At 44.0% G+C, this 26,410-nt stretch overlaps 1 protein-coding gene across 13 annotated transcripts in view; it reads left to right on the forward strand.

Annotated features, from left to right (window-relative positions):
- RYR3 (ryanodine receptor 3) overlaps window positions 1-26,410 on the forward strand; it is a 548,224-nt gene that overhangs the window by 445,009 nt on the left and 76,805 nt on the right. For all 13 annotated transcript variants that reach the window (XM_043919301.1, XM_043919310.1, XM_043919307.1 and 10 more), the window contains exons 53-64: window positions 2,975-3,064; window positions 4,139-4,285; window positions 4,470-4,532; window positions 5,706-5,781; window positions 5,897-6,020; window positions 8,466-8,581; window positions 9,104-9,171; window positions 10,147-10,268; window positions 13,608-13,657; window positions 14,034-14,094; window positions 16,392-16,630; window positions 18,018-18,099. In XM_043919301.1, the coding sequence (XP_043775236.1) occupies window positions 2,975-3,064; window positions 4,139-4,285; window positions 4,470-4,532; window positions 5,706-5,781; window positions 5,897-6,020; window positions 8,466-8,581; window positions 9,104-9,171; window positions 10,147-10,268; window positions 13,608-13,657; window positions 14,034-14,094; window positions 16,392-16,630; window positions 18,018-18,099 (1,238 nt within the window). The remainder of the gene's footprint in view (window positions 1-2,974; window positions 3,065-4,138; window positions 4,286-4,469; window positions 4,533-5,705; window positions 5,782-5,896; window positions 6,021-8,465; window positions 8,582-9,103; window positions 9,172-10,146; window positions 10,269-13,607; window positions 13,658-14,033; window positions 14,095-16,391; window positions 16,631-18,017; window positions 18,100-26,410) is intronic.

Consider the following 26,410-nt stretch of genomic DNA (forward strand, 5'->3'; position numbering starts at 1 on the left):
TGAATCATCCAGTGCATCCCTAGGTCACATGCATTTTATCTCTTTAGTCACTCCTGAATTTATATAGTTCTCTCTGGAGAAGGAAATGGCAACCCACTCCAGTATTCTTGCCTGGAGAATCCCAGGGATGGGGTCGCACAGAGTCGGACATGACTGAAGTGACTTAGCAGCTCTGTCCAAGCCACAGTTTTAGACCAGGCTGCACTCATCTTTTGCCCAGACAATGTGATGACCTTTCAACTAGTCTGCCCATGTGCATCTTCTCCAGTCTGCTCTTCATGCTACAGACAAGCAATGACTGCAGTATGCAAGTTTGGTCCGATTCCCCCAAACGGATCATGTTCTCCAGGCCAGTCCCATTTCCTTGTTAAAATCCCTTAATAGCTTCTAACTATTTTAATGTAAAAGTGAAAATCCTTTTTGTGGTCTGAGAGACCCTGCCACCATCTCTAGCCTCATATCTCTCCCCTCATCCTCTGCCTTCCAACCACATGCCTTTTATTTAGGCTCATTCCTTCCCTCCCTTCCCCACCCCCATCTCTCTTTCTCTCTCTCTCTCTCTCTCACACACACACACACACACACACTCTCTCTCTCTCTCTCTCTCTCTCTCTCTCTCTCTCTTTCTCTCTCTCTCTCTATGTAAGCCTGGATCCACCCTGTCTGAGCCAGGTACCCATCTGTACTCATGTGAAAACACCGTTCATCAATTCCTCCTTCAAAATCTGTCCAAGTGTGAATTCCTAGGACGCCTCTTTCCCAGATTCCTTAAATATAGGCCCTCTTAGCACCTTGCTGTTTTCCTTCCCAGTATTTTCAGAGCAGTCTCATATGATTCTATTCATAACAGTTATCCATTTATATATACTAGTTATGAGCTATGCATTTACTGGTGTGGTATTTGATGAATCTCTCTTTTCCACTATCCTGGAAGCTTCACATTTGCTCACTGTTGCCAGGCGGGCATTGATAATCTGACAAGAAGAAGAGTATTCTCCCCTGCCTTCAAGGACCCACAGTCTGGGGGGGGGTCCTTGAACTAACTGAACCAACCACTGTCCAGGTTGTGCTATGCTGTGATGGGCATGAGCACAGGGTGAGAGCAGCTGGGAGGAGACCCCAGCCCAGTAGCAGGGGGTCCAGGAATGCTTCCTCAAGCTGACGACATATACAGTATGTGATAGAAAACATTGTTCAGACATAGGGGAGCAAGTGCTATGTAGGCTCTGGAAGCAATGGGTGCAGACCCTGAGAGGCAAGAGTGTGTGGTGGCTTTTAAGGAAGTTTGGTTCAACATGATGGGGTCACAGAGTCGGGCAGGGGAAGAAAGGCAGGACATGGGCCTAAAGGGGCCAACGAGCTCTTTGCTGCAGCCATAGAGGCCAGAAAGAGCTTGGATTTTTACCATGATGGCAATTGTGAATCAGAAAATTTTAAAGCAGCAGAGTGCCCTGATCAGAGTATTTTATAAAAATCACCTGTCGGTGGTACTGAAAATGGAATCCGTGAGAGATGGCAAGAATGGAGGCAGGGAGACCACACAGGAAGCAGTTGCAGTAATCCAGGTGAGAGCTGATAGTTGTTTAGCTGCTAAGTCATATCTGACTTTTCCAGATTCCATGGACTCTAGCCCATCAGGCTCTTCTGTCCCTGGGATTTCCCAGGCAGGAATCCTAGAGTGGGTTGCCATTTCCTTCTCCAGGGAACCTTCTCAGTCCAGTGATCACAACCACAACTCCTGCATGGCAGGCGGATTCTTTACCACTGAGCCACCTGAGAATGCCCGAAGATGGCTTCTTGTTGTTGAGTCGCTAAGTCATGTCTGACTCTTTGTGACCCCATGGTCTGTAGCCTGCCAGGCTCCTCTGTTCATGGGGTTTCCCAGGCAAGAATACTGGAGTGGGTCGCCATTTCTTCCTCCAGGGGAGAGCGATGGCAGCCTGAGCCAAGGCACTGGCAGGAAAGTGAGGGCGAGGCAGACAACAGGCCTGGGAGGTTGAACACATGTCAACAGGTACAGAGAGAAGGGGATGTTGAGAAAGGGCCCCACATTTCTAGCTTGGAAAGTGAGTGTAAGCTGATGCTGTTCATGGAGATACAGGGAACCCAAGAACAAGAGCCATTTAGAGAAGTGCAGTGCTGGTTCTCTTTCTGACCTGTTGAGAGGTACCTGCAGATATCCAAGCAGAGCTCAGATAGGTGAGGACGTTATGGATCTGGACTGCAGATACTGATTTGATATTCATTTACTTATGTACCAGGGCCTAGATTATATACCCCGAGGAATAATGTGCCCTGAGAAGGGACACAAGCTTGAAAAACTCCACATTAACAAGTGGGCAGAAGCAGAGACTGAGAAAGAGCAGCCAGAAGTCTCTGGGCTGTGAGGTTATGAAAAATAGACTCTGACTTATCTCTGTATCTACAGTGTCTGGGACACAGTCTACAACCTACTGTCGTAGATATTCAACCAGTGTCTGTTGAATGACTTTTGAAATTTGTCAACTTCTATGATTCTAAGAAACATGCTTTGCTACAGTTTTGCTCTGAGGTTGGCATGCAAGGGGAGCAAACCAAATCAGTTCCCTCCATGCCATGGCCAGTAGGTCCATTTCTCACAAGCATTCAGCCTTGACACCTGTCCTTGCCTGTGATGGTGACACATTGACCTGAAAAGCATTGTTCTCGGGTCTTCTGAAGCATCCTTTGTGTCTGTAGAGGGCCTGAAACACAAGCAAATAAGTGGAGGGGACAGCCACTAAAACAGGAAGAAATAAAAGGAGCAGGGTTCAAAACTCAGGGGGCAGAGAGCCTGACAGGCTTAAAAGATCAATTAGATATTTTGGGGGGAAATTTCCAAGCTCTGTCACATTCCATTATTCTATTTGTTCAATGAAAATAGAAGCTGGGCTGTGGGTCGCATAGCAGGGCTCTCAGGGTGCCAAGAATATTTGAACTGAGAACATTTCTACAGAGTCAGAATGGATGGAAATATGGAATTTCCCTGGATGAAAATGTGAAGACCCATCCATTGATCCGGCCTTTCAAGACATTAACCGAGAAGGTAAGGACCACTGAATGGCCATGCTGGTTTCCCTTCCCCGGGAATTGTATCTGATGGCAGGGGAGCTGAGGGCACATTCACGGTCCAGCTTCTTAGAGACTTTTCAGGATTCGAGAAGCTCCTCAGGAGCTGGCCTATCACCCACGGCCCCAGGACCAGCTTCGAAGAGCCCGTTGGAGAAGGAAACACTGGTCAGCACTCAGAAGCTGGACCAAAACACATTTTGTGGTTCACTTGGCAACTGAAAAAGGAAGGGCTTTTGTTAGATTATTGGAAGGGATTATTTTGTTAAGATGTTTTGGGGGGAAAACATGAATTCAGAATGGAAAGGACTTCCAATCACGAAGGATGAAAGGAATAGAGAAGAGAATCCCCAGGGAAGTATGGACAGGTCTCATAGTTCGGTTTGCTTTGTTCATTAGGAGATTTGGTTCAGCCTAACTGAATTCCTATCTTGCCATCAGTAAGAGTTCTCTGTAAGCTTTAGACTTACTGTCACAGGTAAAGGATGATATGTATATCTTTATATGCATATTCACTGGCTATAAAATTGTATATGGCTCAAAAGAGAATTGTAAATCTAAGGAAATCTATTTCCCAAGCTCAGAGGAGAGCTTTGTGCAGACGCATTTTGACATGCGCCATCTTAAACACCTACCAGAGAACGGAAGTCACTCTTGAGAGGAAGGGGCGGGACCCAGGCGGGTGACGCTTGCGCAGTAAGCGCGCCTGGAGGAGACAGAGGTGGCAGTGCTGGAGGGAGTCGGGTGAGCAGGGGGGAAAGGAAGAGTTCGTTGTCCTCTTCTTGCTTCTCTTTATCAGCAAACTGTGGGTAATGTCTGGCACATTCCCCCTAAAAGCCGGAGACTGTAGCGTCTTTTAATTAAAAACCTCCAAAAGGCTGATGACGTGGTTCAGATGGGATGCTGCAGAGGGTATTTTGACCCAGTGAGAGGAAGCTTGAGCCAGTTAGCCCCCTCCGCTGTGGGCTCCAACTTCTCTTCCAGGAGACAGGCCAGCCAGAGTGCTGGGGCCTGTGCCGTACACGGCTCTTCTGCTCCAATGTTCTTCCAGGAGAAGGAAATTTATCGCTGGCCTGCCAGAGAGTCCCTGAAAACCATGCTGGCTGTGGGCTGGACTGTAGAGAGGACCAAAGAGGGAGAAGCTCTGGTTCAACAGCGGGAAAATGAGAAGCTTCGAAGCGTGTCCCAGGCCAGCCAGGTATGACCATCAGGCCCAAAGGCCAATGCTGGGCCGGTAGAACCCATGGAGAATCTGGGAACACTCTCCCCAGGTAGCAGAGATAAGGCTCACCATACATGAGCCCTGGGAATTTTTTGGGACATACCTTTGGCTGCTGACGTTGGGGATGCTAATAGGAATGATTCTGCCTTTATTTCTCTAGGGCAACAGCTACAGTCCTGCCCCTCTGGATCTCTCCAATGTTGTGCTCTCCAGAGAGCTCCAGGTCAGTCTTGATGCCTTCAGAACCAGCATAACTTACTTCTAAAATCCCTGAAGTACAGGGCATGTCAAACTCCAAAGAGTTAAAGAAAAAAACAGAAGGGGGAGAATGCCTGAAATGTCACCGCTGAAATATCAAAATTAGGGAGGGCTACACGGAGCAGAGGCCACTCATCCGAGACAGTCTCAGCAGAATTGACCAGTAGTCAGAGGAGGTGAGGCTTCGTGCTTCTTCTTGGGACATTGAAACAGGTCATAACTCACTAAGAGGAAGAACAAGCAGCAAGTTCCTGTATCAAAACCCAAAACAGAACTTGTAACAGCCAGGAGAAATAACTAGTAACAAAACTAATAACAACCAGGAGAAAACCTATGAGCCGCCCCTGGGTGGGGGTGCTGGCCTGGTCACAGTGGGTTTCCCCAACCTTGAGGACAACTGTATATTCCTTGGTGGATTCACTCAAGTTGCCTGTGGTGATGCAGATGAGTCATCACTGCAAGGTTTCAGGACTTAAAACCAAGAGGATGAGATTAAAAGCCCTAAGTGGCCTCCTCCCATTCCCCACTTGTGCACACAGTGGTGACTGTGACTGAGGCAGCTACTGCTCAGAGCATTCATCAGACCAACCCTTTGTACCCTAGAGAAAGTTTCTTTCCAAAGTTCACCCTTCATTCCAGGTCACTATCTTAATGAACCTTTTAAAGATGAGTTCTATTTGAGAAATCTCATTTTTGCCACAGTTTTCTCCAACATGTGGCCATTTTTTAGTTTGCTAAGCTAAAGGCTTTTGGGGATTCTAGATTTTTGCTTGACCTCCCACTTACAGCTCCCTTTTTCAGGTCAGGAGTAAGACACTCAACTCCTGTGACAAATGAAATGCCACCAGCATGTAGTTTGCAGTGGAAATTTGTGTTCTCTCAGAAATGCATCAAACTGCCAAGATAATAAGTTACCAGGAAAGGACCGAATTAGAAATTGTTTTCTGTGTGTATGGGAAGATAGAAAACTAATGAGGTGCATAAGCACAGACTAATTAATGACAGGAGACACTCAGCAATGTGCAGTTAGCATTTGGTGGTGCTCTGTTTCCAAGGCTGCCTGAAATAGTCTGGCAGATCTGAACCCATTTTTCTTGCTTGCTTTCTCTCTGACCGTCGTCTCCCTGGTGGGATCCAGGGGATGGTGGAGGTGGTAGCTGAGAACTATCACAATATCTGGGCCAAGAAGAAGAAGTTGGAGCTGGAGAGCAAAGGTGAGCTAGGTTCACAGCGTCCCCCACAGAAGGTGAGCTGGGGGGCAGGTGTGTTTTCCCAAAAGTGCAAAGAAAGAGCCAAATATTTTGTCATCTCTCACTTTATTAAACCCAGGTGGTGGCAGTCACCCTCTTTTGGTACCCTATGATACCTTGACTGCCAAGGAAAAGTTCAGAGACCGAGAGAAAGCCCAGGACCTGTTTAAGTTCCTCCAAGTAAATGGCATTGTGGTTTCCAGGTAAGTCGTCTTCCAGGTGATGTTAGTGGGATGGGACAGGCTGGTGTGGTCTCTCCTGCTCTAGATATGTAATCACCTGCCTGCATAGCAGATCAGAGTAAGGACAGCAGGTGGGTCTTTTGAAGTAGGTAAATGTTTTGGAGCGTGAAGCCCTCTCTTCTGTCATAAATAAGACTGGTCAATGTCAATTTCTAAAAAAATCAAAGAATCATGCAAAGAATCTAGCAAAGAATCATGACAAATTATACATATATACCTTAAACATTTAATTTTAACTTAAAACACACAAATATGCATTCATTCACAAAGCTTGAACTGTAGGCCCCAGACCTTACTTTAGTTTGTTGTTTTATTGATTGGAATCATAAAGCACTTCCATAATGCATCCTCAAACATCTGAAACTTGGACTTCCCTAAAGAGCGGTGAAAATTAAGGCACATACAAAACACTGTAAGTGCAGCATTCTAGGGTGGGGTGTTTTTTTTTCTTCCAATTTTCTCTCTGTGTTTTACAGTTTTCTTACATCTAGTTCAAAAACTCTTGTGTTTGAAAACTTATAATTACAAGTCTTTGTAAAACATGCAACCTAGTTCTCACAGAATCACCAGTTCTCTTCACACTTGTATTTTAATGTTTTCTATGGTATTTAATAAAATTCCATAAGAGCAGTAGAGACCACAAGTGACATCAACAACCCTCAAAAAAAGACTCGGCTCCTGGGGAGACTGGATGAACCATGATTTCTGAAGACTTTATCTCAAGCTTATGTTGATCAGAATCATCTAGATGAAGGTTTTAGATGAGGATGGTCTGGGCTGCTTAAGTCTTAAAGTTAGAATCTGTTTTCCTGCTGGTCAGGTATCAGCAGTGGGCTGTGCTTGCTAAGCCCTTTGTAGAATGAAAAATAAGCAAGTGTCCCATCCTGATAAGCCATTTCTCCTGAAATGTCTGCCAAGCCGGCTGCTGTTTCTTCTTTTGGTTTCCTACAGAATTTTTGCCACTGAATGACAGAAACCCAAATAAAATTCTAGACAAATATTTCTATTGTAGCTCATATGAAAAAATAACAAAATGTATTTGCCGTATTGTTGAGTGGGAAAGGTCAGGCAGCAGGGGATAGTCCCTGGGGGAGCCTTTGAGAAAAACTCCCATCATCATTTTAATCCTGTTCTTAATGCTGCAATGCATGCAGACTGTGGTTTGCCAATAAATAACTCGCTCACAGAAATGAAAAATTCCTCTTTATGATAAGAAGGAAATCTAGGAAACAGGGAGGAAAAGGAAAAGATTACTGAATTCAGCAAACATATCCCCTTAGCTGCTTACCCTGTGCCAGAACCTGTGATGGGCACTTGAATATACCAATGAGGAGGCGACATCATATCACCAAGAACCCCTTAGTTCCTGCTGCCCACGCCTCAAATCTACCCCATCCTCAGCTTCCTCATCACCTGATGACAGCCCTTCTTCCGGGTGCTCAAGCCAAAAACCTTGTCTATTCTCTTTTTCCTTCAATTAGCATCCAGTTCTTTAGGAAATCCTGATGGTTCTGCCTATAAGATACCCAGAATCTGGCCACTTCTCACCTTCATGCTGTCACTATCATTGCTGAAAGGGATCATTCCCACACTCCCTATTTCAACCTTTGGCCTCAACAGTCAACTTTAAACCTAGCAACTAGAGTACTCCAGTTACAATGTAGATCATATCATGTCATTCCTCTATTCAAAACTTTCAGTAGCTTCCCATCTCAAAGCAAAAGGCTAAGGACAGCCCATGGCATCCTAATGATTGAGCCCATTGTCCACCCCACACCCCTCTGAACTACTCACTTTCATTCCATCCACAGTGGCTTCACTCAGCATGCTTGCTCCCACCTCAGGACCTTTGCACCCTCACTCCTGATGCGAAAGCTTTCTCTCCTGATGTCTGTATGTCTTCACCTTCCTATGTCATCCTTCCAATAAGCCCAGCACTGATTTAACAACAGTCTGCTCACCCCCCACTTCAGGCACTCTTGGACCCTTCATCCTTTAACTTTAGTTTTTCTTGTATTCACAAAGCTTATTAACTTCTAGCTCTGCATACACTTTATGTTTTGTTTTATGCAGTGTTCCTGTCTGTTCATAGCTGGCATGTAAGTTCCATGAACACAGGGAATTCTTGTTTGCATCTCTGCTTTAGTCCCATTTCCTCATTTGTTGAATGAATGATGCAGATCTTTCTGAAAAGTCTTTTCAGAAATTATCATAGCTCAGATGTTGCATGCTCAGGGAGGCAGGTTCCAAGTTCAAGGGGAAATGAGTCAGATGTTGAGTCAGATCACTAAGCCAGAAAAACCATTAACATTTGGAAAACAGAGTTGACACAGGGAAAATTGCTGGTGCGTTGAAGTCACATAGTTATCTCTGTTCCCCCCTGGGGTTTACCCATTTCCAACCTAGAGGTGTGAAGGATATGGAGCTGGATGCCTCCTCCATGGAAAAGAGGTTTGCCTATAAGTTTTTGAAGAAGGTTCTGAAATATGTTGATTCGGCTCAAGAGTTTATTGCCCATTTGGGTAAGTATCATTGTGAAATATCACAAAAATGTGTGCTTTTCCTAATAGCAGCAAGAATTCGATATTCATTTTTCAAGGAAGGATGTTTTCATGCCATAGTTGTTCATGATTCTTTTAGGCATATGGTTTGGGGAAGGACACAGTGACTGAGATATTCCCACACACACACCCCACTTTTTAAAAAACCAGCTTTGTCTTTGGTTTTCCTTCTGGATTTGATTGAATCATTTGTCATTTTTAATATAACTCATCCTATTCTAAGTGCTCCATCTTTTTGCTTCGTGGCTCTGAGGTTATGACTCAAGCTCTCATCACTGAGATGGTGAAATGGGTGGTGATACTCTAGAGAATCGACACAAAGAATAGCCAGCTCTCACAATTGCCAAGTACTTTGTAAAATATTAGGTATTTTGTAAAAATCAAATGGCCTTTTCATGATGAGAAGCTGCCCTGTCTCTCAAATGCTGTGACTGTTTTGTTTCCTTTGCTCTGGCCAACTTTGTGTCACTTTGGTCTTCGTAGAAGCCATTGTCAGCAGCGGGAAGAGTGAAAAGTCTCCCCATGACCAGGAGATCAAATTCTTTGCCAAAGTAAGTGACCCTGTGCATTTAACTAGGTTACTTTCTCCTTGGCAGCCACACAAATTAGGGTACAAGTTACGCAGGTTCAACAAAGATACTCAAAACTCCAGTAATGGCTTTGATCATACAGAAGTGCTTGTTGTGGGACAGTCCTGAGGCAGGTCCGTGGTCCGAGGTGGTGGGCAGCCTGCTTTGCTCCATGCCATCACCCAGGGACTCAGGTTCTTCCTCTCATGATGTTCTTCCATCTCCTAGAATGTGATCCCTGACAGTTTGGTCCAAACAGACACAACTGTACCACTTCTGTGAGACAGAGGGAAAGGAGAGGGGAAGGAAAGCTGCTGTTTTATTGAAGTTCTATCCCAGAGGCTCGAACATAATCATTTTAGCCTCAGCTAGCTGCAAGAGAGGCAGGTAATGCATTTTCTAGCTGGGTGACCCCATTCCCAGCTAAATTACAGGGGTTTCTACAGCTAAGAGAAAGAATAGGAGAGTGAACATGGAGGCCAGTGAACTGTCTCAGCCACATAGCCCTAGGCAGAGGACTAAATACAAGTGAGGACTTGAGGTCGCCACGCTCTGAGAAGCAGAGCCAGGATGCTCCAGGCTAGTGGTGCTAGCCCTTTCCTCAAGTATGCTGTTGAATGCCATGCCCAAGAAGCCACATCTGAGTGCAGACTAAGTACAGGACACGCCTGAAAGTGTTGGCTCAGGGCCCCGTGTGCACTTTTTTGGGTGCTTAGTATCTTGCTGTGTCCCTTTACATGTACCCAAGGCCTCTGGTTACAGGAATAGGAAAAGAAAATGTGTTGGAAACTGAGATCCACAGGATAGTGTTTCCTGGAAATTCCAGGACCAGTGTTCAGAGGTTTTTTGCTCACTGAGAAGGAACTTTTTCAGAGGAACCAGAGGAAGGACTTTTGCCAGCTTCCTAGAAGTTTGTCTCTAGTGGATCTTTCAGTTCACCTCCGGTGGATCTTTCAGGTTCTTCTGCCACTGGTTGACCAGTACTTCACCAATCATCGCCTCTACTTCCTGTCCTCACCTCTGAAGCCCCTCAGCAGCAGTGGGTATGCCTCCCATAAGGAGAAAGAAATGGTGGCCAGGTGAGTCTGCAGGAGAGAAGGTCATGCTGCTGATGTGATTTCCATGAAACCCCAGGTTCCTGGAACTTAAATGGTGAATCTTTTGAAGAAATGAACTGTGGCCTGACAATTGGCAGCTCAGAGGTTTCGTTAACACCTTTTCTCTGAAAGTGCCTTTATTCACACTTACCCGTGTATTATTTTGGCAACCAAGAGAAGTGTACTGTTTGTGGGTATCAGTAGGATTAGGGGGTAGATTTATATACTCAGGTCAACTTCCGTCCTGAAATATATTTAGAAAAAGGCGAAGGTAATTCTGAAGCTTGGGAAAAGCAAACACACAACATTGAGAAGAAACAGATTAACACTGTTTTCAATCCCAATCTTATCAGGTTTTTAAAGATTAAATTGCTTTTAAAGAATCATATTTTACAAGTCCTGGTATGGATGATCTGAGATTTGAAATCTAGGGTGGCATAATTCAATTTAAATTCCTAACAGGAAACAAATTTTAATCAAAAGTGTCAGCTTGCCTTCTCGTTCCACTAGGTGTGACATGGGGGTGTCTCAGCAGAGCTGAGAACAAAGCAGGGTGCTTCATGGTCAGGCTATGGGGTGGATCCCGCTATGCCTCAGGTTCTCTCTGTATTTGATTTATGAGTGACAAGAGGATGGGTTAGATTTCTAAAGAGCAGAGAGTTAAGGACTGCAATGAAAGTAGTCTATTCACCCTTTCCCTAGCATCCATTGATGGTGAAGAGTGTACTTTATATTTTATAAGGACCTAGCCATTGACTATCTTGGGAGGATTGTCTCAGCAGTGAGCTCAATTTTTCATATGCACAAATAATTGCCCACCTGTGGAAGTATCACTGTGAAACACCACAGTGCTTTAATTTCTAAGAACCACCCAGGTATTGTCTCCATTTTGCAGACGAGGAAACTGAGGTTTGAGCAGACTCCTTCCAGTGCTTACAGTGACCCCAGATAATAAGTGAGAGCAAGAATGAAAACCCACCCCTCTTTATCCAGATCGAGGGCCATTTTCTCTGTACTGGAATTACTTCATTTACTGATATTTGTTAAACAGGGAGAAGCCCATGCTGTCAAAATGAGATGCACTTACAACCAGTTACCGACCTAAGATTTCCTAGATATTTCCACAACGCACTAGTGTATTTTGTAAGAAGGAAAATGAGGTGCCAAGTGAGATATTCAGATAAGCCAACAGAGGGCAGGTGTGTCTGTTCTCTTCATCTATTTTTCTTAGATTATTAATTCATGGAAATGTAACATTTGTTCAGCCAGGCACCATTTGTCATGGCTGGAATACAACCTGGAGCTGATCAGCCTTGCAAATAGCTTTCAGATCCGTCAGCAGGCCTGCCGCCCTCCCACAGCCGTGGTCGTGTCGGCACTGAACACGCTCCCGCTTGCAGACCCCTCTGGTCTGCAGCCTTCACCCGGGCCCCACCTCTTCTGCATCTGATGCCACATGTCATGTCAGTGCTCTCCAGAGTCTCTCCCCGGGGATCTCTTTATCAGCTTCTAACTCTGAGATGAGAGTGAGGTGCCTGGGGATGCTGTACCTCATAACTCTGGGCAAAGAACAGTGCTTCTGCTTAAATGGTGGGCCCCACAGGTGACCAAAAAAAAAGGGTCTTTGGAAATTTCAGGCCCTGGCCTCGGCGTGCCTGAGAGCACTTCTGACAGCAAGGGGAGCCACATTTGTATCAGAATCAAACAACCCAAGGATCTGCTTTAGCTCTAAAAGTTGTTTGTACAGAGTGCATCCACTTGGAAGCATTTTGCCAGAAATAACTGAGTTTATCAGCCCCTAATTCTGCAGACTAAGAGGGCCATGTGATGAGTCTCTGCCTACAGATGAGAAATCTAAAGCACAGAGGAGAGAGGTGGCTTCATCATGACAGCCAGCTAGTCCTGGCAGACACACAGGACTCATATTCCTCCGGGATCCCCGCCAACTCCATGAGTTTTCATCAGATACATAACTCAGAAAAAAGAAAAAAAAAAAAAAAAGAATACCCTGGGAAGAGAGAAAAGGCCCCAGTCCATATTTAATTTCACACTTGCTGCCTGCCAAGTTTCTGTTAACTTATTCTGAGCTCTCCTAAGCTCGAGGCCAGGGTTTCCAACTTATTTCCACTGCAAAAACAAATGACTAACCAGGAGAGACTTTGGCTCTGGTTTCCAGTAGACAGCCCAGAAAGGCTCAGGGCATTCACTGAGAACCGTTTAGAAGTGAATAAGTTTTCATCCCCACCAACACTTAGATGGATTTCTTCTTCCTTTGACCTTCCCATAAAGACTTCTGCCCTGTGTTAGAACATGAGTTCTAAAACCATGGGAAGGACTTCAACTGGATCTCATCTGAGAATCCCACAGCCTGTGCTGAGTGATTTTGTTCTACGTTCCCTCTTCCTGTTCCTCCAGGAAGGACTGCTCTCTGAAAGGGTTGCTAAGTTCTTGTCTAGCTGTGCCAATGTCAAATAATGTCAGCATTCTCAGCAGTCTCCTCCAGCAACACAGGTCAAATGATAGCCATTGTGCCCTAGAGGGGGGGGCATCCGAGTGTTCCGAATGCACCTGTGGGCTCTTTGCTGACTGCACAAGGCCCTCTATTAGGCACTGTAAAAAGTAAAAGCATAAGACACAACTGGACTCCAACAGCTTCCATAGTAGAAAATATGGGTAAGAGCATGGAATAGGGTCAGAAAAACACAAAAGCATGGCAGGTGGGATTTCCTAGCTTCAAAGACGTGGATCAGACAGCAGTGAAGCCTGTAGGCTAATGGAGATGACAGAGAGAAGCCATTCCTTGAAATGTTTCTGATGCAATACAGTATTGCCCATACCTGAATCTTTAACTTTATTCCAATCCCGCCATCTTGCCCACCTCCCAACTAAGGCCTCATACCCCTCACCCAGTGAAGACGATAAAAATGGCTTGCAATCCATTGCAACAATGGAAAAATCCTTCCAGAATCCTCGTTTATCCATGGATTTTATCCAAATGAATGTTATTAGTACTCTATAACAAGAGATGGTTTGCAACAGCTGGCTCATTGCGAAATATTGTAGCTGTTGCAGAAGGATTGTTTTCTGTAACACTGTAGATGCCCGCAGGGTACCTTTCATGAGTCCCCAGTGAGACAGGGGGAACCACGTGTTTTCCTAGTGTGGTCCAGAGGACCCTTTGAGGGGAACACCATCCGCCTTCCTGGGCGGGGGGGCATTCTGTGCACTCTGTTTTGCCATATGGGGGGCTGGGGGATGAGGTTTAAATGGGTCTGCCTTGGATCTCTGTCCCTTTCCCACTTCCATTTTTTTCTGCTTCAGCCTGTTCTGCAAACTCGCCGCTCTGGTTCGACACAGGATTTCTCTCTTTGGTAAGAGAAGTGTTGTTAGAGGCTGCACATCCCGTGACTACCCTGAACTCATGTCCCGCAGACAACCTGAGCCTTAGGACTAAGGTGTCACCTAAATTTGCCATAGAAAATTGGGCTGAAGCGTGATAAATGACCTCTGTACCCCCAAACAGCTTAGATTTTCCACGCCAATGAATGTTTTAAGCTTTGCCTCCAACATCCATCACAAAGCCATGTGTCAGGCCGGAGATAAATGCTTTGGCCCCAAACAGAGCCCTGGCACTTTGCGTGTTGGTGGTTAATTATGCTGGGCTGTGGTTTGTGCATATTGAGAGGATTGGGTTTAAATGACAGGCTGAATGGCCTGGGGAGTCACAGGTGATATTTTTGATTTTAGGGAGTGATTCTGTGACAATGGTGAGCTGTCTTCACATCTTAGCTCAGACACTTGACACGAGGTAAGTGTGCCCGGCATTTTCCCGGACGCCCCCTCTGACTCTTTCTCTCCACTTATTATCGTACGGAAGAGGAACGTGCCACCACTCTGCAGGAGCCGGGGAGGGAAGGGAAGACAGGGAAAAGATGGAAATCACCCCGATGTCAGCACACTGTTCCTCAGCTCATGATGGAGGGCCCCTGTCGTGGCAGATACTGAATGCTGAAAGCTGAGCATTTGTACCTAATTCTCCACAGAAAAAGAAAAAGCTATCTGATGGGTGGTGAGGCCGTAAGGATCCTGGGAGAGGGACTCATAGCACTCTGAGTTCAAAATGGCCAAGGAGGGGACGTGATTACCAAAAGATCAAAGACAAAGATAGATTCCGGCCTGAGGGTGGCCTGAGGGTCTGGTAGGAAAGATGGCTGAACAAGAAAGGAAGTCTTCCTTCCTTTCACATATTGGGTTTGGCCAAAAAGTTTGAGTTTTTTTATAAGATGGTATGGATAACACCTATGTATATAATATCAGATATATGTGTGTGTGTGTGTACATATATTATGGTAGTATAAAGTATTTGATGAGATTAAAAGAGAGGCAGTGCAAAGAACTGGAGGGAGCTTTCTTTAACAGACTCATTAAGCGGGGCTCTTCGCAAAGTCAGGAGAACATGCTTCCCAAAACCCAAGGCAGAAGAGAGGCAACAAACTAAAAGAGTAGCCAGATGATGAAAACCTCTATAAACTAAAAATGGTTAAAAAAAAAAGTTAAGGGCAGTTGAAGGGGATTTTCAGGTTTCTGAGAAAAACATGTTGTCGAGGTAGTAAACCTCTTAAAACTGTTGTGTGTGTTCAGTTGTATCCAACTCTTCGTGACCCCATGAACTATAGCCCGCCAGGCTTCTCTGTCCACGGGATTTCTCAGGCAAGAATAGTAGAGTGGGTTGCCAATTCCTACTTCAGGGAATCTTCCCAACCGAACCCGTGTCTCTTGCATCTCCAACATTGGCAGACGGGTTCCTTACCAGTGCACCACCCGGGAGGCCCAAAAGTACTAATACAGAACAAAATTTGCAGGATCAGACCAAAGCATTCCAGGGGTGCAGTTGGGATGAGGAATCTTTATTCCCCAAACTTGCAAAATGCCTCAAGAGCAGGTTTTCTTCCTGCAAAACTAAACAGAACACAAGTCAGTGTGTTTCATAGTCATTCCTGAGAAAATTTGAGGGAGATGGTTTATAAATACTTACAGGTTACGAGCAAGCCTCACTGACTTTATTTCCTTGTTTTTATGTTTCTTATTGGCTGGATGATTATCGTGAAAATACTGTAGATGAAAAGCATCTGGCCTTGTAGCAAGCCTGTCATAATCTTGTGAATAAGATGTAGAAATACAGAAAATAAAAGATAACTGATAGACTTTGTTCCAGTTCTGAGTTTTATAAGATAGTTTTAAGGGAAAGTCCCAGATACCTATAGCTAATCTCCATTCCCACATGGTTACTTCAGTGGTCTGAGTAAGCCATTTTAAATGGGGCTGACTCTTCTTCCCTCCCCTTCTCCAAGCTGGGACATCCCTGCAAAGTGATAGAAACCTAAGCTTCAGTTGACTTAATTCTTGGTCCTCTTTCTCTAAGAGGTCCTGCGCCACAGGAGAGCTAGTATTTCTAACTAGTCGTTATAAAGGTTGCTGAGCCCATGGGGAGCTGAAGAAAAGTTCCCTCTCTGTCCTTTTAATTAGGTATTTCCAGAAGAATGTAGCCAGCTGCAATATTATATAGATAACAGGTGACCAATATCAGTTTCTCTCTAAGTCGTCCTGTCCATTCCCTAAGAATTGAGCAGTGTGTAAATGTAAAGTGTAGACAGCGTCCCAGAGCAGTACTACCAGTATACGTGTATGTACTCAGTCATTTCCAACTCTTTGTGACCCTGTGGACTGTAGCCCGCCAGGCTCCTCTGTCCACAGGATTTTCCAGGCAAGAATATTGGAGTGGGTTGCCATTTCCTCCTCCAGAGGATCTTCCCAACACTGGGATTGCATTTCTTGCATCGCCTGCATTGGCAGGTGGATTCTTTACCACCGTGCCACGTGGGCATCCCAAGAGTTGAGCAGTCATGCCCTCAAATCAAGCATGCCTTCCAGTTGCTGGCCCATGCTTCAGGATTCTGTGATCCCAGTTTCTTTTTGGATGCTAATAATTACCGCAGCGATAGGGGTGTCAGATGCCTGGGTTGCCCTGAAAGTCCCCAGCCTCAAGAAGGCAGTTGGCCAAAGGTTCAGGTTATGCTTCTGATTTTGAACATTGTTTGCTTACAGGACGGTCATGAAGTCAGGCTCAGAGCTGGTGAAAGCCGGGTTACGGGCGTTCTTTGAAAATGCAGCGGAAGACTTAGAGAAGACTTTGGAAAACCTGAAGCTCGGCAAGTTTACCCATTCCAGAACGCAGATCAAAGGCGTCTCTCAAAATATTAACTACACCACGGTGGCTCTGCTCCCGATCTTGACATCCATCTTTGAGCATGTGGCTCAGCATCAGTTTGGGGTGGACTTACTCTGTGAGTTGTCCTGCCATCTTGCATGGATTCATGTGTACCCAGCTGCAGATCCTTAAGAAGTGTGTGGTCTAGTCCCTCAGGCTGACCTTCAGGGCAGAGTAGAGACAACCTTTCCACACTTTTTCCTTCTTAATTAAAAAAAAAAAAAGAGCAGATTCTTGGAGGGGAAGAAATCCCCAAATTTCAGTTTATAAATATTTCACCTTTTCCCACTGCTACTCGGGGCCAGAGTCTTCCACCCGCTGGTTTCACTCTCAGCCATTGTGTTCTCTCTTAATTTGAAAAGGTTATCTGTGAAATCTGTCGAGAGATACAGGTTTGCTCCCAGACACCAGTTTTCCTATTAAGAAGCTTTAATTTATTCACTGTATATCGGGAGCAAAGGAAAGCTGCTAACATCCCAGTATCTGAGCCTCCAGAAGAAAGACCGTAATTGATTGGTTTTACTTTGCGTTTAGTACCACGTTCAGTCCTCTTATTCTGCCACCAAGCTTCAATTTCACACTGTAAATGGTGGCACGTGATTGAATTAGTTTAACCAATGGCCAATAGCTAAGGCTGTGTCTTCCATAGCCTTCAGTAGTGAAAACCAGTTATTTCCATGGGGTTAGGGGGAGAAGTAGGGGAACATCCAAACTTATTATTCTGTGTCATGGAAACAACACACTTTCTTGTTGAAAAATAAGAAATTAAACTAGTTCTTTGTGTTCAATTAGTTCCAGCCTTATTGTGAGTTCCATACATTAATAGAGGCACTTAGCCTGCCCATTAAATTCTGAGTGACTAAGCGAAAGATGCCCTTCCCTTAAGAAACATGGCAAAATCATAATACAGGTGAATTACCTTTTGAAAAACATCTATCAGAGAAGCTGGGACAAGTGGACATGAGGTATTTTGCTCTGTCTTGGAAGAAGTAGGGACTTTGTACACGTCTCCCCTGGAAAAGTAACAAAAAGCTCACTCAAGCTTCAGATTCCTTACATTCTTCCTTTCAAAAAAAGGAAATAGTCAAAAAAAAAAAAAAAATGGAAATAGTGCTCTGGATAAAATTTGACTGCAGTCTCCCTCTATTGGAGGGAAAAAAAATGGAAGGACTCACTGGTCAAATGATTCCTTTCCCTGAGAAACTCTGTGATCTGTATCTGGGGTTCCACAAAAGACCTGGGATGGCACAATGGAGGGCGTTTTCCTTTTGGTGTTATCTCTCCCAGCTCAGCAACTGGCATTTGAAAAGAGAGGGGCTCTCTTTGTTAAAAAGAAAGAAAGTGAGATCTTTGGTTTTTGGGTGAAGCCATCGTGTTTTCTGTTTGCAGACCTTTGCTGTGTGCGAGAGGTGGACCTCTGGGGTTGATGCACGAGAATGACAGTTCTTGTTTGTTCTTTTCAGTGGGTGATGTGCAGATTTCATGCTACCATATACTGTGCAGTCTCTACTCCCTCGGGACAGGAAAGAACATCTATGTTGAAAGGTAATGAGTGAACAAAAGAGGCGAACACATTCGGGCTGAAGGTGTTACTGAAGTCTTTAAACACTTAACAGTAGCATCTTTCCAACCCAGCAGAAGCAAAATGCTCACTGAAATGGCTTAGTGATTTTGAGCCTTGGGTATGAAATGTTTATGGCAGTATTTAGAAGTGTTAATGAGGCTTCTAAGATGTATGACTTCCGTGAAGATAGCTGGAGAATGTACATGGCTGGAGGAGCAATATAGCCAAACTAAATCATGTGCTGGTGGCCAAAAAATGTCAAAGAAACATCTTTTTCTTTATGATCACAGCTTTCAGAGCACTTCCAGAGTTCCTGTGGTTAAAGCTTGCTGAGAAGCTCAAGGGACGTGAGACGGTTGCTTTAGTGTTTAATGAGTTTCTATGTGATACAGCCCTGGACTTCTACCATTCTTGGCTGTCAGATTAACTATAATTTTAAACAAGTCCACACTTTGGGAACAGAAACGCTACTCAGTGGTCTTGAATCTGAACAGGCTGATTTTCCGAGGTGTTTGGGTTCCCACTCTGCTCTCTAATCTGCCTGGAGCAATGGAGGCCTTCGGCCACCCCTTGCTTTTCAGAATCAAATGTCATGTGTTGTGTGATTCCATTTAAGTCCATGGAGAAGATCAGAAGGATAAACACAGTGTTAGCCAAACTCTAGATGTAGACTTAGCCTCGGAAGATTTTTTTTTTTCCTTTTTTGCCTTTTCAAATAAGGAAACTGGAAAGAATTTGATCTGTACTTAAAATTACTTAATCTAAACATCTTGTTGATATCCATGGTCTGTAGACCTCCTCAATTTATGATCCTTTATCAAACAAACCAACGATAAATCCTTGTTTCATATCTAAACTTACATAAATTCTAATTGCAGTTTCTCAATAAAGCAAAAAAAGACCGGCTCCTTTAAGAACTCAGGATCTGATGACTTGAAATCATGTGCTAATAACCAAAGCATGTTGAAGAAATGTCTATGTCTTCATAATTACAGCTGTTAAATAGCTTCTAGAGTTCAAGAAATTAATTGAAGAACTAACAGCTAATTTATTTTGATTATGAGTTTAATTCCTTAGAGTTACATAGCTTTCCTTATTGTTTTACATGAAATATAGATAAATAGTTTTGTCCTTTAATAGGAACTGGGCAGACAAAAGTTATAAACATATTTTATACCAAATCAACAAGAGAATTAAAATTTTTAATAATAAAGAATTTCACTTAGGGAAGATATCTTTACTTTCATTAAGCATTTGTAAATATTTTCTCAAGATCTTTTCTTATTCTCTTGGTTTATATGTATATACGTGCATGCTAGCTTACTTCAGTAGTGTCCAACTCTTTGCTACCCCATGGACTGTAACCTACCAGGCTCCTCTGTCCATAGGATTCTCCAGGCAAGAATACTGGAGTGGGTTGCCATGCCCTCCTCTGGGGGATATTCCCAACGCAGGGATTGAACTTGCATCTCTTATGTCTCCTGCACTGGCAGGCAGGTTCCTTACCACTAGTACCACCTGGGAAGATCCTTGTATGTATATACATGTGTCTATATGTATATGTGTTTTTTGGTACAATTTTTTGAAAAGCTTATGCATTACTCTCTTTTGTTTAAAAAAAAAAAAGTCAAAGAAAGGTCAACTCTGAAATGTCAGACCAGAAAAGAGACCATTCTTCATATGACTTTTTATACTCTATTCATATACTCATTGCACTGGGAATATCGGTGCCTGTGTTTTATATTCCACACAGGTAGAAAGCCAGCCTTGAAGAAGCACCTGGATCAAGTCTGCCCCTATTGTCAGTCTGTTAGTTAATGAAGCAAGTAGGATATAAAGATTTAAAATCTTCCAAGTTGTGATGCTGCCACCATTGGTGACTTTTATTTATTTTCTATTGTATTGTGAAAGTAAGACATACTTATTTAAAAAAAAAAAAAAAACAAAAAAACAGTACAGACCTATGTAAAGTTAAAAGTCTGCTGCTTTCTTCACCCCAGATCACCCCACCTAGTAACAGTTTGGTATATACCATTCTAAATGTTTTCTACATGTGCACATTTTTACACGTTTTAGGATCATAATATTGCTTTATAACTTTGTTTTGTTGGATGAAGCTAAAATCTGAATTTCCTTAACATAAAACTCATATATTTTTAATTTATCGCTAATTAAAATAATTATTCTCTACTTTTAAAAAGATTACCAAGTTTAGTATATTTGCATTTCTGGCATTTCCTATCCTTTCTACCTTTCTTTTTTTGCTGTGTAGTTCTTTATAACATACATTTTACCCTGGAATATTTTAGGACTAATATTCCTTGAGCTGTTTACCTTGGTTTATATTTAAATGATTCCGTGTGTGGCCAGTGCTTCTAAATTGTGATTTGCCCATTCTAAAACTTTTATTTGGATTTACCTCTTAGGTGGCCAGACTCCTCTTATGTTGTTGTTTCTATAAGAGCACTTACTGTTGAGTGTTTGCATATTTTGTCGTATCATCCGTCGACTTTGCATGTGAACAGTTTCCATGGTATAAAATCCTTGGGTCGTAATTTTCCTCCCTCAGGAGTGTACAGACTTCGCTTCGCTGTGGTCTGACGGTGTGTGTGACCCGGTGATTTGTTCCCTGCACACATGACTTCGCTGCTGCTCACTGGGTTCTTTCTTTGGTCTTGAAGCTCTTTCATTTCCCTGTACTTTGTCTCAGGGTTGTCTTTTCCATATCAACCCCTGCACTTCTTCTCAGCACTTAATACACCCCCTCAGGTTCCAGAATTGGGCCTTACTTTAATGAATCTTCCGTTTTATTATATTGTTGCCGAGTTTTTTGGTCTTAGCTGTTGTTCAAGGAGGGAAATTATTTGTATCTATTGACTTTTCCCTTAACCTTCCTCCCTCATTTTCTCTGTAGTAACTTTTAGCTAATTGTTCTTTTCTGAAACTTTTTTGATTTGGTCTGTATTTTGCAGTGTGAAGTTATCACACATTTTCTAATTTCAGCATAGGTCTAAATTTCTCAATTTTCCCCCAGCGTTGTGGGTTTTAGAGGGGAGAAAATATAGTGAAACCTACCATTTCTCTGCCATGTTTTACTGAAGTTTCTTGGGTAGCAAATGTCTATAAGGTGGCAAAGGAACCACTCAATATTTGGTTTCCAACTATAGCGTGAATGCATTGTAAATAGAAAAGATTCCAGACACCTCCATGATAGGGTTGACTGTGAGGAGGAAGAAAGTCATTGAAACAGATTAGAGACCTTTTGGGGGGAATGTTTTCTAATTGAGCTAGACTGAGACAGTCACTGACAGGTAAATTTTCAGATACAGTTTCAGAGTAGGATAAAGGCTTTTACCATGTGTGTTTAAACATGGAGAATGCTTAACATTCTTTAACCTGAATATACTTTGATTGATTTTATTACTATTTACTCATTTGGTTGCACTGGGTCTTCATTGCTGCATGCAGGCTTTCTCTAGCTGCAGCGAGTGGGGGACTACTCTCTAGTTGCAATATGTGGACTTCTCATTGAAGTGGCTTCTCTCGTTGAAGAAGGGCTCTAGAGTGCAGGCTCAGTAGTTGTGGCTCATGGGCTTCGTTGCCCCGAGGCATGTGGTATCTTAGTTCCTGGACCGAGGATCGAACCTGCGTCTCCTGCTTTGGCAGGTGGATTCTTAACCACTGGACCACCAGGCAAGTCCCTACTTCGATTAATTGATAGAGCATTTGATGGGGATGGATCAAGAAGACTAAGTTTGGTAATTGACTACATTAAGCATTGAATCTCCATTTTATTTCAAATTAAAACTTTGTCTTTGCCTTCACACTTTAGAGATATTTATATCTGCCTTCCTGCTCTGTCCCCTTTAACCAGTTCTTTCCTGATCAAATGTTGCTCTCCCCAGACTGCTGAGATCACATATCTGGTGCTTTGCAATTTTGCTGTTTTGAGATCACTGGTGTTTCTGTCTAGAACCTTCCCGCGTCTCCACTTTCTGCCCCTCTGCTACCTGTTGTTTACTCTCTTTTGCATCCTCTGGAATTTACACAAAGGAACTTTCAAAATTGCAAAGCACCAGATATGTGCAGGTGTAGTTATTATTACTAGGATGACTTTGTCTTAGCCTATGTCCCTGATGATAGACTGTTGAGAAGCAGGTCCCAATCCGTGGAAAAAAAGTTGACAGACTGACTTAGGAATTAACAAAAACTGAAATACAAATTGAACTGAAAGGAAATGAGGAGAGGGAGGGATAAATTAGGAATTTGGGATTAAAAGATACATACGACTATGTATAACTTAGGTAAACAAGGACCTACTGTTAGCACAGGGAGCTATTAATATATTCAGTATCTTGTAATAACTTATAATGGAAAAGAATACACACACACACAAGAGATCACTTTGCATTGTAAATCAACTGTGAAAGTGAAAGTCGCTCAGTTGTGCCCAGCTGTTTGCGACCCCATGGACTGTAGCCTGCCAGGCTCTGTCCATGGAATTCTCCAGGCCAGAATGCTGGAGTGGGTGGCCATTCCCTTCTCCAGGGAATCTTCCCAACCCAGGGATCGAACCCAGGTCTCCCGCTTTGCAGGCGGATTCTTTACCATCTGAGCCATACTTCAATTTAATGGAAAAAAAAAAAATTGAAGTCTCTTCAGTCTGTCAGCATTGACCAAGTACTGTTATATGAAAAATACTGTTCTTGACAGTAATAACTGAGGGAGCTTGCAGGCAGAGTGCATTTCTCTAGTGATCAACTCTTCCAGCATGCCCTTTGGTTGCTATGGAGCTGTTTCTGTAGCCCTTGTTCTGCTTAGTCCACACCCACAATGCCCCCTGGGGGGCGCTAATAATCACCAGTATTTTAGCAGCAAGTTTTGTCTAGCTCCGTTGGTCTTGGACCTGGAGGCGAAGGTCATCCCTCTGGTATTTCACAGCCATTAATTGGCAGCCTTCTGGGCTTTTACAGAAAGAACTTTTCTCAGTGAGGCCAGCACTGTTATTTCTCCCTCCAGCTTGTTAGCATCGTTTTGTGCTCCAGACTAGAAAATGCCTGTGGTGAGCTGGCAGAGACTCAGTTTGTCAGTAACTAAATATCATGCTTGTCCCTCTCCCTCAAGTCATGGAGTCAGCATTAACACCAGAGAACTGTCCATTGCCCCCAAGGATTGCCTTTCATCAGACTAACTCTAGAAATCCACTTTTGGGAGATCATAACTTTAATTTTGGTGAGTGAAAGAGAAGAGAAGTAATATGGATCAATTAAAGTAAAAAGTTCCTTGGGCTGCAAGGAGATCAAACCAGTTACTCCTAGAGGAAATGACTCCTGAATGTTCATTGGAAGGACTGATGCTGAAGCCGAAGTTCCAATACTTTGGCCACCTGATATGAAGAGCTGACTCATTTGAAAAGACCCTGATGCTGAGAAAGATTGAAGGTAGGAGGAGAAGGGGATGACAGAGGATGAGATGGTTGGATGGTATCACTGACTCAATGGACATGACTTTGAGCAAGCTCCGGGAGTTGGTGATGGACAGGGAAACCTGGCATGCTGCAGTCCATGGGGTTGCAAAGAGTTGGACATGACTGAGTGACTGAACTGAGTGGGTCAATTTTGTACCAAGACAACCCAGGACCAGCTGTATCCTAGATTCCTTTCCCTGCCCCACCTATAAATTTGCTCTCAGGTTTGATATCACCCCTTGTCATATGAAGACATGTGACTCTCCATGTTCCATGGGCACAGGCCCTCACTCCCAATCAGCTGTCCTGAGAGTTGGCCTTTCCACCACCACCATGAGCTTAGAAAGAAGTGAAGGAGTGGGAAGAGAAGAGGTGTTGAGGAGAGATGGGGAACAGGACTGGCCGGGGCCTGTGCAGAAGTGAAGCAGCTTTGCAGAGCTCCCTGGAGAGACCCTTGGTCTCTGCGGCCTCCCCAGCCCCGCCCCCTGCCTTCCTCCACCACTCATGTGCCATGTGCTCAGTCGTGTCTGACTCTGTGATGCTGCCGGGCGCCCCTGTCCATGGGATTTCCCAGGCAAGATTATTGGAATGGGTTGCCATTTCCTACTCCAGGCGATCCCAACTCAGGGATCGAACCCACGTCTCTTGCCCTGCAGGTGGATTCTTTACCTGCTGGGCCAGCAGGGAAGCCCCTTCCACCCCTGATGCAGCTCCCAAATAGACCTTCCAGAGCAGACCTGGATGGGACGATTTAACAGTCAGATCTTTCACAGAAGGACAAGGCTGTGTTGCTAGCTAACAAGTGCTTATCTGGCTGAGGGCATTCTTGCTTGCTGGAGGCTGATTTGAAAGTGATTTGAAAGCTCAAATACTTCAGGCCAAATAAGTTGTCAGCTAATCCCCTAAAAGCTGAGCCCAAGAAGAAGATAGAAAAGAAGGGATAAGATCACATGTATTAGTTGTCTTTTAAAGTAATTAAAAGATCACATTTGTCTCAGGTTTGATAACTTGCCTAAGGAGTGTATGGAAGTTCCAAGGGGTACACAGCTTTCTTTCAACTCACCCACCCTCTCCCTCCTCCCTCTTTCTGGTCCAGCAGACTCCTCTGGCACCTCAAGCAGAACAGTTCTGTGGACCCCCAGGCTAGCCCCCAACACATTCTGACTCTACCCTAGATAGTCTTGTCAAGTCATTTTTTTCAGGACCAGTTAAGATCACATTTCTAACCCAACTCAAATGTGTATCCTTTCTCTATGCATAATGAAGTTGCAAGTTGATTCTAATCTTTATAATGAGACCATAAAGACATGCTATTTTGTCACATTGCAGCCTGCCAGGCTCATCTGTCCATGGAATTCTCCAGGGAAGAATACTGGAGTGGGTAGCCATTCCCTTCTCCAGGGGATCTTCCCAACACAGGGATCGAACCCAGGTCTCCTTCATTGCAGGCGGAGTCTTTACTACCTGGCTTACTTCTCAGACAACAGTGGCTCCCCTAGCTACCTCCCTGCCCTGTCCCCTAGTAAATGCTTGTTATCCTATCCAGAGACTCTACAGCCTTGACAGTCTGGTGTCTTGGTACTACTGGAATTATTGGCTGTTGTCATAGTGAAGGACACTTAATGGGATGCTGGGTATGGGTTTCTTTTTCCTTTTCATAGCACTTTTCTTTTAACTTTTTATTTTATATTGGAGTATAGCAGATTAACAATGTTGTGATGGTTTCAGGTGGACAGCAAAGGGACTCAGATATATATTGTATTCCTTCCCCAAACTCCCCTCCCATCCAGGCTGCCACATAACAGCCTGGTATGCCTCATTGAGCAGAGTTCCCTGTCCTTGTTGATTGTCCATTTTAAATATAGCAGAGTGTACATGTTGTTGGGCATGGGTTTTGGTGGGAACTGCAGGGAACCGTGAGAACTGAATGCCTTCCTGTCTCTGCAGAACTGCAATAGTGGGGTACACGTTTGCTCTTGGCTCCAAGCATGCCCCCTCTAGCTGACAGTTTTCTCCATAATGGCTCTGTAATATCCCCCAATGTGCAGCCTGACATCCTCTGCCCCCAGGGCTTCTCCTGGTAGGCTTCATGCACAGTATCCACATTCATACTGATGAGTTTAAGCTCATCAGTCACAGAGGAAGGCTAATAAGATGGGTTGAACCCTGTAATCCCTTTTGTCTCTTAATTATTGACCTATCGTCTACCTTTTCTACTAGTTACCTTTGTATCATGGTCTAACAAAGGACTCACATTATTGGTTTATTTGAAGAAATTTTTCCTCGTATTTGAAAACTGGCATCACGTATGTAACTCACAAGGCAGGTGTGTGTGGTCTGTCTGTGATCGAATGCCAGAGGGTGGCAGGGAAAAGATATTGCTGGGTGGAAAATAGATGGCTCTGGTCTCCCATTCATCAGGAAGGAACAGATGTCAGGCCCCTTATGGGGCCCTTTGAGCCAGTGCTACGACTGTATTTCATCTCAGTAGAAGAAAGAACCTGCTGGGTTAGAAAGTACAAATCCAGGGCTAAGCCCAGGTCTGAGAGGGGAAGCACTCTTTCAATACTAGCTCTGCTTTGAGCAGCTGGTGGCTTGTGGTCCGTCACTTACTCTTACAGCCTTGGTTATCCTGCAGGTAAGCGTAAGTCCTCTTAGCCGGAGAACTAGAAATCTGAACTAGGAATCTCAAGCGTTTTGGTTTTGATTGATTGCGTCTTTCACAGAAAGACTTAAAAACCAAAGTTTAGTGCATGGTGATTACTCAAGTGTTTGTGGAAGAAAGGGAAGTAATAGGTGTTGGAGCTCTTTTGTCTGCATCACAT

The sequence above is a fragment of the Cervus elaphus genome, chromosome 12 (assembly GCF_910594005.1).
Source record: "Cervus elaphus chromosome 12, mCerEla1.1, whole genome shotgun sequence".
NCBI classification, from domain to species: domain Eukaryota; kingdom Metazoa; phylum Chordata; class Mammalia; order Artiodactyla; family Cervidae; genus Cervus; species Cervus elaphus.